The sequence below is a fragment of the Pezoporus wallicus genome, unplaced genomic scaffold (assembly GCF_028554395.1).
Source record: "Pezoporus wallicus isolate ANWC-B61680 ecotype Strahan unplaced genomic scaffold, APGP_CSIRO_Pwel_v1 contig_4131, whole genome shotgun sequence".
Taxonomy (NCBI): Eukaryota; Metazoa; Chordata; class Aves; order Psittaciformes; family Psittacidae; genus Pezoporus; species Pezoporus wallicus.
This window is the reverse complement of record NW_026641950.1, coordinates 2,987,163-3,002,079: the sequence shown is the minus strand read 5'-3', so window position 1 is coordinate 3,002,079 and position 14,917 is coordinate 2,987,163. Positions and strand designations below refer to the sequence as shown.

Sequence of the window (14,917 nt, the reverse complement as noted above, 5' to 3'; positions counted from 1 at the left end):
GAGTATTTGCAGTGTTTTCTGTATCTAGCAGAAGTAACACAATGAATATTCTATCATTCTGCACTCCAATCATACTGCTCAGAGAGCAATCTAATAAATTACAAAAACAAAGACAAAACAGTTACAGTTGAACTACATAGGCAATTCAACTGGTGTAAAGAAATCTCACAACTCCAGGCTTTGAAGAACACTGAGGCAAATAATGCTACAGCACTAATGATTCAGAATACCTTTAACACAGCTGAATAACCAGGAAAAGTGGCTAAATGCCTCCTAGAACTCTTAGAAAATAGCTAGACATTTGTTTCTTATATCCTTCTGCTGGAGTTGATCTTAAAATATGCACAATCCTTATGAGATATGCAAAAAGACTGTATTATACTGAAAGAAAAAATTAAAATTGCTTACATATTCTAAGCAAAAGACTGGCAATTTGAATGTGATACATACACTGCAAAGTTCAAAAAACAAACCAGTATGTTAGCAAATAACTTACTAAATATTAATCAATTTTATCAACTACTGTATCAAGTGACGAGATCATGACTAATCATAACAAAGAAACATTATGTTTCTGTCTGAAAAGAGTGCTAACGCAGTTCCCAGTTATGCAGTGAACTATCTCAGAGGTGACAGCACTAAACTCAAAGCAAACCATCAAACTGGCTTCATATGACTGCACAAACATACCAAAGCACAGCCTGCCACTATAAACCCACTCCAATTCAAAACAAAATCATCCATTTTCAGTTTAGCAGTATGTCTGAATGCATTTGGTGTATTTCTAGACCCTTGCAACTACTAGTAAAAGTGGAAGCTTCAAAAGTAAGCTTGGAGGCAGCTCCACAAGCATGTGCATAGAGAAAAAGGGAAAGTTAGAACATGCTGTAAACATCTGAAAACTCAAGGATAAACCATAGGTTCCCCAAAATTATGAGGTACAGACATTGTATTTTTCAAGTTTTTAGGAAAACAGAATATTCCAAAAATACTACTGGGGGAAAAAGAAAAAAAAAGTTTGACATATCTTATCAGCTCTTCCTTTCACTCTTGCATCTTTAAATCCTGTCTCTTTAATCTCAAAACACTGTATTATTGAGAGTGAAATTCCATTAAACATACTTCTGCTATACACTCAATTACTGTCTGAAAACGTCCCATAAAAATAGTATTTTCTATATGCTTACTTCTAAGATTTTTGGTTTTCATAAAATCTTTTTTCCTTTTAAACTGGAAGTTTTCAAAAAGCAAATCTGAATAATTAGAGTCAGCCACGTAGACTTAAGCAAGTATACCAAGCAATAGAAAGCATACAGATATTCAAGAAAATTAGTCAAGCTTGAACGTGAGATTTTTACAGGATCTATGGCCAGAGTTAATAATGCACGTCTCTGTATTCAAGATATGCAAAACATCTATGTGCATATGTATTGTATCATAGGTACTATACCTAGCTGTGTACTGTGTACCAACTTCATCATCTAAAGCAGTGTTTACTGCATTCCTTTCTATTCTTTCCCTTCCCCTCCTACTTTTTCAGCAAAATGGGGAGTAAAATTTAAAGCCAGCATATAAAAGTAAACAGATGTCACCTCTCCTGTCCTACCACAATACTAAAACACCACCAAGAAAAATGACAAGATGGCAATTCCCATCCATATGAACTGCAACAAGGGTGGTGAGGAGGGAAGTGCTTTGAAAAAAGCAATTATATGCTACGTTTAATAATTGTGCTTACAGGTTATATGGTTACATAATCATGTCATAAAGTTTCATGCAAACTCCCTGAAGTCTCGTAACAGCCATCACTGGCCGCCCCTGGGAACGGCATTTACAATAAGCTCTAGCTGTCACAGACGTGCTTGCTCTACCTTTCACCTTCGCTTCTTTCAAATTCTTACCTGGAAAAGCACAAAAATAAAAGAAAATCCAGGGTCTGGACGCTCATAATTTATAAACTGACTAAACCAACACGACTTCTTCATAACTGTGAAGGCAATTAACCCTTGAAACAACCCAACAAGTTTAGGAGTTACTTCCCCTCACCATTAAGGGCTTATCTACTTTCCCAAAACACCCCGTATGATCCAAAAGGCCATTATTTTCGGAAGAACCCTTCAGAGCCGGGACAAAGCTCCTCCTCCTTGAGCCTGACAGCTCGGGGCAGCGCCTCTCCCCCACCCGGGCGTGCAGCGGGGGCCAGCACACGTACCGCTTCCCTCCTTCCCTCCTCAGCAGCATTTATGGGGCACTCCCGGAAGCATCGGTGCCCCTCGGCCCAGGTGTGAGGCACTCCCGCCGGCAGGGCGCGCAGGCAGCACCCCGGGCTCAGACCCTTTAAGAAGTGCGGCGCCGTTGTTAGGCAACGGCCGCACAAACAAACTGCTCCTGCCGGAAGGCCCTGCAAAAACTGCTACCCCCACAGGGAGGCCCAGACCTGACACTGCCTCGGGCCCCGGCCGGGGCACCCCTGCCCTGCCCTGCCCTGCCCTGCCCTGCCCTGCCCTGCCCTGCCCCGCCCCGCCCGGTCCGGTCCGGTCCCGCTCCCTCCACCGCGCCTCCCCTCACACCCCCCCTCCCCACCCCGGGCCCGTCCCGCTCCCCGGCGAGCCGCCCTCGCCCCGGCCGCCGCCCGCTCCGGGCTGTGAACAAGGCAGCCGCTCGGCCACGGTCTCCGTGTGGCGGGGCCAGCAGGCCAGGCTGCGTGGGGTGCACTCCCGGGCGCTCTCCCGGCCTCCACTCACCGCTCACCGGCGGTCGCAGCTCCCCACGTCCCGCTCGTTACCGCTTCCCCGGAAACCAGCGGGAGCGCCGAGCAGCGCCCCCTAGTGGGGGCCCCTTCTCTCTCCGCGCCTCACAGGGCGAGAGCGGGGTAGCCCCAGTGCTGCTTCAACAGGTGAACAGGAGCGGGAAGCAAGATGGTGGTGGTCGTGATCTCCTCTCTACGGAGGGGTCGCCTCCCGTGACACACCGCTAGGCCGGGCGGCAGCTAGTATGCAGAACGCACTGCAGCTCCCGGGCGCCTCCGCCAGACCGCGCATTGCTGCAGCCGGGCAGCACCGCCCGACAGCTGCCGTGCCGAGCCGCTGGGGGGCGCAGCGCCGCCCATCCCGCGCCTGCGCGGATCGTACCACTTCCCACAGGGCCCTGTCGGCCTCGTTTGGCTCTGCCTGCGGCCCGGTGCGGCGGTGAGGTGGGCTAGGGCCGGGCCCGGAGCGGCGGGTGGCCATGGCGGCGGCGGGAAGCGGCGCCTCCGGGAGCGGCATGGCGCAGAAGACGTGGGAGCTGGCCAACAACATGCAGGAGGCGCAGAGCATCGACGAGATCTACAAGTACGACCGCAAGCAGCAGCAGGAGATCCTGGCGGCCAAGCCCTGGACCAAAGAGTAAGAGGGAGCGGGGTGGGCGGCGGGGGGGGCCTGATGCAGGGCCGGGGCGGCGGGGCTGGCCCTGATGGCTTCCGCGGTCTCTGTCTTGCAGCCACCATTATTTCAAGTACTGCAAGATCTCGGCGCTGGCTCTCCTGAAGATGGTGATGCACGCTAGGTCGGGGGGCAACCTGGAGGTGATGGGGCTTATGCTGGGCAAGGTGGATGGGGAGACCATGATCATCATGGACAGCTTCGCCCTGCCGGTGGAGGGTACTGAGACTCGCGTCAACGCTCAGGCTGCCGCCTATGAGTACATGGCTGCCTACATCGAAAACGCGAAGCAGGTAAGAAGTGGCAGAGCGCGTTTCTCACCCTCCATGGTACAGCTGCAGATCTTGTAAGCTAATCGCGCAGGAACATGCTCTGGGGTTTGCAGGCCTCCCCACTTTCACAGGGATAAAAGTGGCTGCCCACCGCCCTGGTTAGTCAAAGACTAAGAGAACTGTGTTGGCAGCAAGCAACCACTGGGGCCTCTAAACGTTTTCACATATCTATTTCCATGTCTTCCAGTAGGTCATCAAGTACTGGATTCGTCTTGAATTCCTTTATAAATTATTTTCGTTGCTGAGAAAGTGTTTTTGTAGCTGTAGTTGGTGGCTTGTAGATGGAAAAAGGAGGACGTGTGTTTCTAGAATAACCGATACATGTTTCTAAAAAAACTGTGCAAAATTAAATATAAAATAAGTGTCAGAAATGTTTACTATTTGTAGATCAGGAATATGATATTTATTTGTAATTTCTTGCTTTTTGAAGTCTTACTGCATAGCCATGCTGCTGTTTTCCATGAAAATAAACACATTTGTGAAGAAATGCTGTCTTCGTTATCCTGTATTCAGAAATCCATTTCATACTAAGCCTGACTGTATAGTAAAATTATCGCATGCAGAAGGGTAATAGAAATACAAAGCTGCATTTGTGGCTGATACAGAAACCAGCATGGCACATCAGATCACCTACTGGTGTGCTCCTTCCAATAGAGGGCAATCCCATGCTACAAATAAGTGCTGGAATAACTCTGGCCCTCCAAGCTCAGATGTTTTGAGGCAGACTTTACCCTCTGATTCCTTAATTCTCAAAATATTTTAAACTAGCTGAAATCAGAAGCCCCTTACTTACTCACTGGAAATAACAGAGCAGTATTTGGGTTATTTTGGAGAGTTGTACTTCTATTCACAGCCTTATATGCAGTTAAGAGTTTTTTAAATAGATGTGAATTGGGCTAGATCGTAACATCATAAAAGACTAAACATAATCCAAAAGTAGGTATGTTCTGATACTTTTAATAGTTCATCCCTACTTATGAGCAAATTTAGAAATAATCTAGTTCCTTTTATCTGAAAGTATTAATGACATAATACTGTTGTTGCAGAAAAGTAGGTAACTTGAAAAGATACGTGTACCTAAACATGTATTCATACTACCCAGTTCTTAGGTCGACATAATGGGTTTCAAAATGGTAAATCTATAGCATAATAGTAGTATTTTTTCATATAGTTAGTTCATCTGATATTTAAAACAGTCCAGATTTATGTAGGAGTACAAATGGGAAATTGAACTTTTGTGCAAATACAACAACTCAGCTTTACTGGTGCTCTGTCAGAGTTTGCATGCTGGCAGTTGCACATTTGATTTTGGCAAGTAGTTGTTCCTGGAATAACTCGTTAATATTAGATTGCAAGTTGATATATTCCCCTGCATAAGCACTTCACAGACACCAGCGTTCTGGTTATTTGCTTCTGTGTGAGCAGGATCTGGTGCTAATATAGTCAAAATGTGTTATTTGGCTTTGAAAAATAACACGTTCTTCAGTGGTTTGTTGATTTCTCTATATGGGAGTTATAAAGAAAACAAAATAATATTCACCAATTCAAAATAAACTAGATGTTCCCTTCAGTAGGTAGGTTGCCTGTTCTGTCTCATCTCAGCATTTTTCTGGTTTAACCTTCTGGATATATTCAATATTTGGCAAAACCAAGCAGATGATGCATACAAACACACAACTCAGTTAAGAAGTAGCAGATGTGGTCATGCCGAAATTATTCAACTCAGTGTGAAGCAGCCCGTAAGCAATTCTGCGAGAGGGGTACAAAATTAGGTGCAGTGGGTATTTGTTCTGGTTTTTGTTGTTATGTTTTATTTGTGGTTTGGTTTTCTTCCAGTATTTGTAGAGATAGCCAGGGGTATTATTTGGAAACTCCTGTTTTGCATTTTTCTGAGCCCAAAAAAAATTAAAAAATTTATCTTTGGCTTTCAGAGCCTGCTCTGGCAATAATTTCTGCCACCATGTTTGAAAATATGCCTCTGAAGTTACGTTTTAAACCTACCACTAATCTTTCTATATGCCTCTGAGATGGGTTACAGTACTAAATAACGAACATTCGCTCTGTACGGACATACCATATATTGTATGGAATTATATATATTTATGTCATAGCTACCCTAAGAAATTTCTTATTCACACAGAGGAGTCCCAGCTTACAGTCTCACCACGTGTAATCTTCTGTACATCAGCTGTCATTGAAGATGGAGCTCCTAGCTCCTTGTAGTTATTTGCTCTGTGGTAGTAGCTGTAAAAAAAATACTAATACTTCAGATTGTATAGTTTCTAGAAAACGGTTTAGGAAAATAAGACACATGTTCAGTATTAGGAAGTTGAGCATTGCAGGCTGTGTGTGCAATTGTTTCTATCCTCTCACTCTGTTGTAGTATGCTGGAAAGCCCAATAGAGGGCAGCTGATAGTTTCGGAATGGAGATCAACAGTTTTGTTTTCCTTCGCTGCTGGTAGGTTGGTCGTCTAGAAAATGCAATTGGTTGGTATCACAGTCACCCTGGCTACGGCTGCTGGCTCTCTGGGATCGACGTCAGTACCCAAATGCTAAATCAGCAATTTCAAGAGCCCTTTGTAGCAGTGGTTGTAAGTACTGTCTGATAGTTGATAAAAATGCATATCAGATTATGTTGAGGGGATAATAATTTTTAGCTTTCAGTCTGTTAACATTCCAGCAGAATGCATTTTGCGTGATGGAAGTGTTCAGTCCAGATTTTAAATTGGTATTGCTCCTTTTGCTTTGCTGGCCGCAAGCTGGTCAAACTAGTAGTGTTGCTTACCAAGGCCATTTTCACGGCGTTATTTCAGGTATGGTAGCTCTGTACAAATCCATGCATTACTCTCAACTTCAGATTTTACTTGGTACTTAAGAAAACCAATATATTGAGCAATCCATATTCAACTGCCTGCTATATAACAAAAATAATTTCTTTTGTTCTCTTCGTTGCTTCTTCTGTCAAAATAGAGCAATTAAATACCTAGATGTTACTTTGCATCTAAAATGCCTTTTAAATTAAATCAATGGCATAGTGCAAGGTAGAAGAAACTACAAAAACTATTTAAGAAAAAAATAATATGAAAAAACTCTTTGAGCCATGCAGGGTCTTCCAGGCTTCCGATCACATCTGAAATCAAAAGTAAACCTTATTTTAGATAGTGCTTGTATTTCCTACTGAAGGAAATGAGGGGAAAAAAGACTGAAATTAGTCAGAAAGGACTATAACGTTGATGGAAAAATTACATTACAAAAGTATAAATCACTCTTAAGAAGTATTTTCACCATGTGAATTCTCCTATGTTATGACATAATTTCACAGATTCAGAGCACTTTCCTTGGGACTGCTTTTTTCTTTGTTTTTTTTGTTTTGTTTTGTTTTTTATATTGTTGGTTTGGGTTTTTTTTAGTTATTTTTAAAATTAAACAGGGTATTAGTAAGGAGATTCTTTCATTAGTTTCCTGTATTTTCCACCAAAATGCAGCAGATCACAATATGCTTTTTCTTACTTCTAAGGTTTATAAGATTAAAAAGCAGACTTTTATTACAGTTTATTGTTCTTAATGTATTTTGGAAGCAAGGAAAATAAGTTTGAAAAAATGGTCCATATAAGGCTATTGATATTCCTGTCTTTGTAGAGTTGAATCTCATACCAATAGCTGCTGACTGAAAAGGTACTGTTTATGAGAAAATGAATACAATTTGCACTAACTGCATTTCTGAAATACAATTATTGTAGAGTTCTTGTATGCCTGTAATAATTTATAAAATGCGTATAACAAACATTACCTTTATTTCTACAGATTGATCCAACAAGAACAATATCTGCAGGAAAAGTAAATCTTGGAGCATTTAGGACATATCCTAAGGTAAATAGTGAAAATTATCTAGTGCATGGTTGCTAAACAGCCTTTAAATAAGTAATAGATTGGTTCTAAAGGTTACTGCGGTTTGATCATCTGACAGTTTGATCTGCTGTGCTGTACTGTATGTCATTGTTCTTTCTAAAAGGAAGATACGCTGATATACTGGTTATTGCATATTTTTGGATATTGATTAGATTTACAAAGGTTGACTTCTAGTTTGTATGTCATAAATTTGTGGCAGTGTCAAATGGACTGTCTAGATAGTGGAACTGCCCTAAAATTACGTAGCTCCATGTGGTAATTTTTAACGGTTACAGTTGTAGGTAGCATTCATCAAAGTACATTTATGTTAATTCTTCTCTGTCATTTTTTAGACCTAAAACTAAACAATAATGGTACGTTTAATATGTGGTATTGTGGTTTTCATTTTAGAAAAGGAAGGTTCAAAACTGTCTACTTAATTCTTTCAAATAAATATTGTGTCTTTCCACAAAATAATATACAAAACCCCAACAACGTGGAAAGGTTAGGCTAAAAACTAGAAAATGACAGAAATATTTGAGATACTGTGTAATCTTTGCCCTTTGTTGCATTTTTAGGGCTATAAACCTCCAGATGAAGGTCCCTCCGAATACCAGACTATTCCACTTAATAAAATAGAAGACTTTGGTGTACATTGTAAACAGTAAGTAACAAAAAAACTACTCCCTGTACCACAAGTTCTCAATGCTTGTGTTTAGGTTAGTGATTCAGTATGGAAAACTGCATTTCTTGGGAGTGTTTCAAACCGTGAAGTTTTTGTTACGTTAGCGCTGTTGGCTTTGTGGAAAAGTGTTATTGTCATTTATCAGGAGATACTTTATGGGAGAACTGTTACAAAGATGAACCTGGTTAAAAGCTTTAGCAGTTGATTCTTGAACACCTTTGTGTTTTCTTACAGCAGGGAGGAAAGGCTCAGATGTATGTGCTTCCCTAGTAGCAGGGCTAGGGAGACTGTAATGTCTGCTCTTCTAAGTAGTGGCAAGTGCTATATATCTCTCTGTTCTGCATCACTGGGCATGTTAAGATTGCTTCTGTCTTTGAAAGGATTGGAAAGTGCAGATCCTGGAGGGATAACATCAGCAACAGGAAGAATTAATACTTTTTCTCTTGTCCTAGTATACTTCCCATGAATTGAAAGATAGTTTAGTTTTAACCATTCTTTCTTTAACTGTTCTATCCCCAGCCATGTGTTACTCACTTCATACTTACTTTGTGAGGTATTACTTGTTTGGCAGGGCATTTGTTTTGTTGGGTCAGTCACTTGAGCTGATCCAGCTTGGAGCACCAGTTCTTGCTAGTTAAGCTACAGTGGGGTGGAACGTTAAGGCAGATGTTGGAGACACAGTGTTTCCAAAGAACAGCTAAGGAAAGATGGAACCATTTCTTTCAGTGGTTTCAGGCCTGGCTTCAGTTCTGCCTTCAGATGCTGACAAGCGCTGTAGCTTAACATCTGTGTGCATAGAACTTTAGGATCAAATTGATACCAGGGTCCTGTGTCTTGTAGGCTGCTGCACAGTGTTTTCACATTTTTGGTGCATGGATATTTGTTTAGAGTTAGAATTGTAGCTGGCATAACTTTTTTTATTGTTCAGTGCTTTGAATTTTGTAAGGTATTTGCCACTGATAAGGATTTTTTGAGATGCATGCACTTTAGGTGTCACAGCCAAACAAGACATGCTTAGATGAAAGCTTACTTTGCGTGTTTGTCTTTAAAGGTATTATGCTTTAGAAGTTTCATACTTTAAATCATCTTTGGATCGTAAATTGCTTGAGCTTTTGTGGAACAAGTACTGGGTGAATACTCTCAGTTCTTCTAGTTTGCTTACTGTAAGTACCATGGTATGTTATCATTTGCATGTATTAATTCCTTAGTGCTGAAAGCGAGACCCTCTACTATAAAATGGTAAATGGGACACTGACAGATTTAGATTCTACATTAAGAATCTGTTTGTCAGATTAAACAAGAAAGGAGGATTTTCCTAATCATAAACACGGAAACATTGCTTATATCTGCTCTTCAAAAGTAGAAGGTGGGAATAAAGTTTAATTTTACTGAGTTCTTGATACACTTAGATTTTGTCCTAAACACTTTAAACTTGCATCTTTTTACAGCACTGTAATAAATGGTATGCTTTAAAATAATGGTATTGAATAAGTAAACACTTTTTAAAAACAAATAAAAACCAGCAGCAAAACCAGTGGAACTGCTCACATGAGGTTTCAACAGAAATACTGCAGGTAGACCTTCAATGTAAGAGCTCAGTATCAACAGCTTCCTTCTGCAAAAGCCAATTTTATACCTTTTCTTTTGGTCCAAATCAACTGAATTTTAATTTTTCATAACTTAAGGCATGGGTTCAAAGTAGTAAAGACTGCCCATTTCAGGCTTTAGGTGTTGACCATTTGTCAGATGTTCTGCTTCTGTTCTCTTAACCATCACTCATGTGCCACTCACGTTCCGTATCCCTTCAGTTGCAGATGCAGGTTAAAATATGCAGTACTACAGGCTTAAAGGCTCTTTTCAGATTCAGTTTGTATATAAATGCTTGAATTTATACCTTAGAATTCAGTATGTTTATTGCCTTCTTTCTCCTAAGAATGCTGACTACACCACTGGCCAAGTCTTTGATTTGTCTGAAAAATTAGAGCAGTCAGAAGCTCAGCTTGGAAGGGGTAGTTTTATGCTGGGTTTGGAAACTCACGATAAGAAATCAGAAGACAAACTTGCAAAAGCAACAAGAGACAGGTAAGATAACGTATATTTGTGTTCTTCCCTGTAAAAAGTGTTATTTTGTTTCAAGCTTTTAATCATGCCTTAAATTATAACCTACTGAGAATATAGGTAAGAATGGTCATATTATAGATAAGGATGAGACTCTGAATGTTAGTTTAAGAAAATCTTGCCTTTATTAAGTGTACAGTGGCTTTTCAGTCTTTGCTTCTGGGATAAAATTCAACTCTAGTTTAAAGTTTATTAAAGAAAAAAATCCCTGTTAAATTCCATCATTTATGACAAGCCAAAAAGATTTATTCTGTCCAGTGCAAAATGGAACATTGCTAAAAAATAGCATGTTTTATATGGTTAATCAGGTTTAAATTGGCAGTAAATAACATTATTATATAGAACATGATTGTAAGAACTAGTACTAACAGTCCAGTAAGTTCACTCACTTAAAAATTAAAAACTCCCCTTTTTTCATATTTCTTAATGCATCATTTTTCCACAAATAAGGAAGGTTTTGTGTTGTTTTGTGTCTTGTTTCTAAGAAGTACATTACAGACATTCGAGCCTTCGCATTTACCTCCCCTGCCTGATACAAATGCTTGCTATGATCAATTAATGAACTGGATGTACAGCATTATTTCAAAGAAGGTGTACTGTTTCCCTTCAGTGTTCCTTATGTGTTTGTTGGTAATCAGCTGGTTTCTTTTTTGAGGTTTGAAGGACAATGTTACATGTTACAGAAGTAACGTGTTACTTCTCGCTAACACATCTTTCTCACAATAGTCTGAAGAATACATATTAGACTATCTGCATAACGTTATGGTCACCACTTTTCCAAGTAAAACCTTTAATAAAGGGTAATGGTGTCCAGCAAGTTGTACAGTGTCTTGGGCTGTTCAAGAACGTTGTATTTGGCAAATTTCAGACTTTGAAAACCAAGAAGTACTGTGCTGTACACACTGGCACAATCTCAGGCACATCTGTGGAGAATTCAGACCTCACCTGCATGCATCTTAGGAGTTTTCTGAGTGAGATATAATTCCATTTAGTAAGGAACAATTTTGTAGAATCCCTTGGAATGGACTGAAAAAAAAAGTAATAAAATCTGGGATGTTGTGCCTTTCAGTTTCGGAGGCTTTGTAGCCCTCTTCCTCCTCATTTAATCCTGATACGTAGAAAACACAAAAGAAAAAAAAAAAAGGCTTTTTTTGTGAAGAGTGATTTACAAATAAATAATTTAATTTACATCTTGCTCAGTATGACTCAGGTGAACACAGGCTTTGCCTTTATAAAGACAGGAGTTACAGAAGGTTAACAGATATGTTAGCATTTTATTTTCTAACAAACATTATCAGGCTGGAGGGAGGTAGACATTAAGAAGTTAATACCCATTTAAACTATTTCACTTGCAACAGAGTTAAGGCTACTGCTGACTCAAAACAGCCAGGTTAGGCGGTACTTCGCAGTTGCTGTAGTGAAACAGTTACAATAGCAATGTTTTAAAGACATGAGAAGGATGGAGCAGCTGACAAGTTTGCTTAGATTTTGATCCCTGTTTAAGTGTCCCATAGTACTGACCACGTTTTATTTTCACATTACTCTTACATGCTTGCAGTTGCTCAAAGAGAGAACTCCTAATCATCAAACTGTATTATTTCTTGCAGCATTTCTAGAAATTTTTCTGGTTTTATTTAGACATCATCAGTAGTTAGTTTATAAATTGTAATACTGGAAGGGCTTGATGTTGTCATCCATTTTGCTTTCCTGTGTAACAGAGTCTACTGTAATTCCCAGAATGGATTGTAACACTGTCACTGATGCATGTTTATCTTCAGTAATCTTTCCTAAGAAAAATTACAGTGGCATCTAAATTATTTTTTAAAAATAAGGTTGCAAAGTCAGCTAAAGGATTATTGGGTGTACCTGTTTTCGGAAAAACGGTGTCAGACATTAGCATAAATGTACTTACGCTTGGCTGTATGGTGTCCTCTGTTACAGTACATACACGTCTCTTAAGAGTTGTTTTCTAAGAGTACGTATGTTTTAGCCAGACTCGGCTCCAAGCTGACTTCCTTTGCTGGGATCTGTCTAGTAGTAATTTGTTTCCGTTCTCCATGACTTCAAGGCTGAGTCATCTTTTGTATTTGTATATTGTTTTTGAGACATTTTCATTTGTTCGTTAAATATATCCCCCTAAGTCAGACACCCTGGATGAAACTGGGATCAGTAGGAATCCTCTCAGCTGTTTGGGGGTTTTGCATGTTTCATATTTTGACTAATAACTGATTAGCTCTATGAACTCTTCTTGTAATGTTCTCTGTAAAATTTCTCAGAGGACCTGTTCTTACTGTGCACTACTGGCCTGAGCTTTACAAAGGAGATAAGGTAGAGAGAACAGTGTGAGAGCTTTTGGGTATTGATAACAGCTGGCAGCTCCATTCCATTCGCAGGGATGGTTTTTAATTTTATTTTATTTTTTGGCTCAGGTGACCACAGAGCTCACTTGCTCTCATTAATGTAAGATGTCCAAAAGTGCCAAAGAAGTTTTCTGGAATCATTTTTTGTGTTCATAGTGCTCATCAGTTTGCTTTTCAAGTAACAAACAGCTATTGGCAACAATGGCTAAATAACTGTATGTGACTTTTCCTTTCTGGACAGTTGTTAAGATTCATGGGGTTATGGGCACCCTGAACTTCCAAAACAGCTGAATATCTTCAATTAACATGACAGTTCAGTGTTTGGCCAATGTTGAATTTATGCTTGTTTTTCAGCTGCAAGACCACCATAGAAGCTATACATGGATTGATGTCTCAGGTTATTAAGGATAAACTTTTTAATCAAATTAATATAGCTTGAAGTGCATCACCAACTGATATGCATCTCCAGAGCAGAGAAAGTCGTGGTTTCTTTTGCTTGGACTTGCTCAATTTGGGAAATGAAGCTGGAGTGGAAAATTATCCATTTAATTTGTAGTACATCTAATATTTCCCACCTGTCTGACCACTTTTAAAGAACAAAATGTTCTGAAATGTAGCGCAACTTGTTTTTCTCTTTATGATAAAACACAACCAGTTTAGAGAACTGTTCCAAAATGAAAATAAATATGTGACTTACTGGATTTTCCTGTTAGGTATTTATCTCTGTTATCCACCTGCAATAAAACAATCTTGAAAATGAGTGGGTTTGCATTTTTTGGCAAATATTCATCTCCTCTTGCTCTTTTTCTTACTGTTCCATAGAAAAGTTCTGTCTGCTCAAGATCAGATGGGTAACCTATGCAGTGTAAGAAATTTGTTTCTCAGATCCTCATTTTTGTATTTAAGAATTTAATTCCCATTTGCTTATGTTTTAACAAGTTATTAAATCTAATAGATCCTTTATATCTAATAGTTCTACTGGTCCAGTCAGAAATGCATTCTTCTTACAGTGAGGAAGCATTCATGTATTTTGCTTCACACTTCTGATGGAGAGGGACTTTTTATAAGGGCGTGTAGTGACAGGGCAAGGGGGAATGGCTTTAAACTGACAGAGGGGAGAATTAGATTAGATATTATGAAAAAATTCTTCACTGTGAGAGTGCTGAGGCACTGGTACAAACTGTCCAGAGAAGTTGTGACTGCCCCATCTATGGCAGTGTTCAAGGCCAGGCTGGATGGGGCTTTAAGCAACCTGGTCTAGTGGAAGGTGTCCCTCCCTGTGGCAGGGGGTTGGAACTAGGTGATCTTTAAGGTCCCTTCCAACCCAAACCAGTCTGGTTTTATGATACTCTGTATTTCTAAGTAGTCAGGTAGCGACCAGTTCTGCAGTGAAACTAATAATACGATTATATGCCATTATTTTTCTCCTGCTCACCTCCTATTGCTTGTCATGGTCACTTGTTGCATGCAAAGGAACAAAATGAAAAATTCTCTCTGAAATACACATTAGGGTAATTTAGGGCCACAAATACTAAAATGCATTACTCATAATTGCTGGCTTACAACATGGTGCTGCTGCAGGGCTGATGTAAGTTTGTTTTGGAGGCTTCCATACTGCATTTCAATAATTCAGGATGTTTGGGTTTCTTTTAAGTTTTTTATCCTTAATCTCAAGTTTCCTGGGGTTTTTAGAATGTTTATGTTTGGGATAATTTATGCTTTATACAATATATTATTAAGCTTTATACTTTAACTGATACTACTTTTCAACCTTAACTCTGCCTTGATGTGGGTTTTGGTTTTGTTTTGGTCTGGAAGTTTTAATAGCTATTACTCATTTGGGGCTTTTTCATCATTCATATTGGAAGCTAAGATGCAAGTTTTATACAGTGGAAAATTATCATTCATCAGGGAAATGCAAAAAGCCTGAAGCAGAAATTCATCAAGAGTTTTAAAGCAGCAGCATCTAGTCGTATAGAAAAAAGATATTTAATCCGAGCTAGTAAAATTGAGATATTATCTGATGTGCAGTCTGATAGAACAATTTTATGCTTCTTCCAGCATGGCAGAGGTGGCTATGCGGGAGAAGAGAGCTGTGGGATTTTAATATT

At 39.8% G+C, this 14,917-nt stretch overlaps 2 protein-coding genes across 8 annotated transcripts in view; one reads left to right on the top strand and one right to left on the bottom strand.

Annotated features, from left to right (window-relative positions):
• CSPP1 (centrosome and spindle pole associated protein 1) overlaps positions 1–2,947 on the bottom strand; it is a 58,007-nt gene extending 55,060 nt beyond the window's left edge. For 3 of the 7 annotated variants that reach the window (XM_057426095.1, XM_057426094.1, XM_057426093.1), the window contains exon 1: positions 2,745–2,947. The gene's annotated coding sequence lies outside the window, so the exon portion shown is untranslated. Of the gene's footprint in view, positions 1–2,046; positions 2,176–2,744 lie in introns of those variants that run through there. The other 4 variants (XM_057426097.1, XM_057426098.1, XM_057426099.1 and 1 more) reach the window with 4 other exon arrangements.
• A 242-nt stretch (positions 2,948–3,189) lies between these two features.
• On the top strand, positions 3,190–13,566 carry COPS5 (COP9 signalosome subunit 5). Its single transcript, XM_057426161.1, has 8 exons — positions 3,190–3,386; positions 3,481–3,715; positions 6,218–6,346; positions 7,560–7,625; positions 8,222–8,307; positions 9,380–9,491; positions 10,262–10,410; positions 13,161–13,566. The coding sequence occupies exons 1-8, from the start codon at positions 3,229–3,231 to the stop codon at positions 13,243–13,245; spliced, it is 1,020 nt and encodes a 339-aa protein (XP_057282144.1). The 5' UTR covers positions 3,190–3,228; the 3' UTR covers positions 13,246–13,566.
• Positions 13,567–14,917: the final 1,351 nt, after the last annotated feature.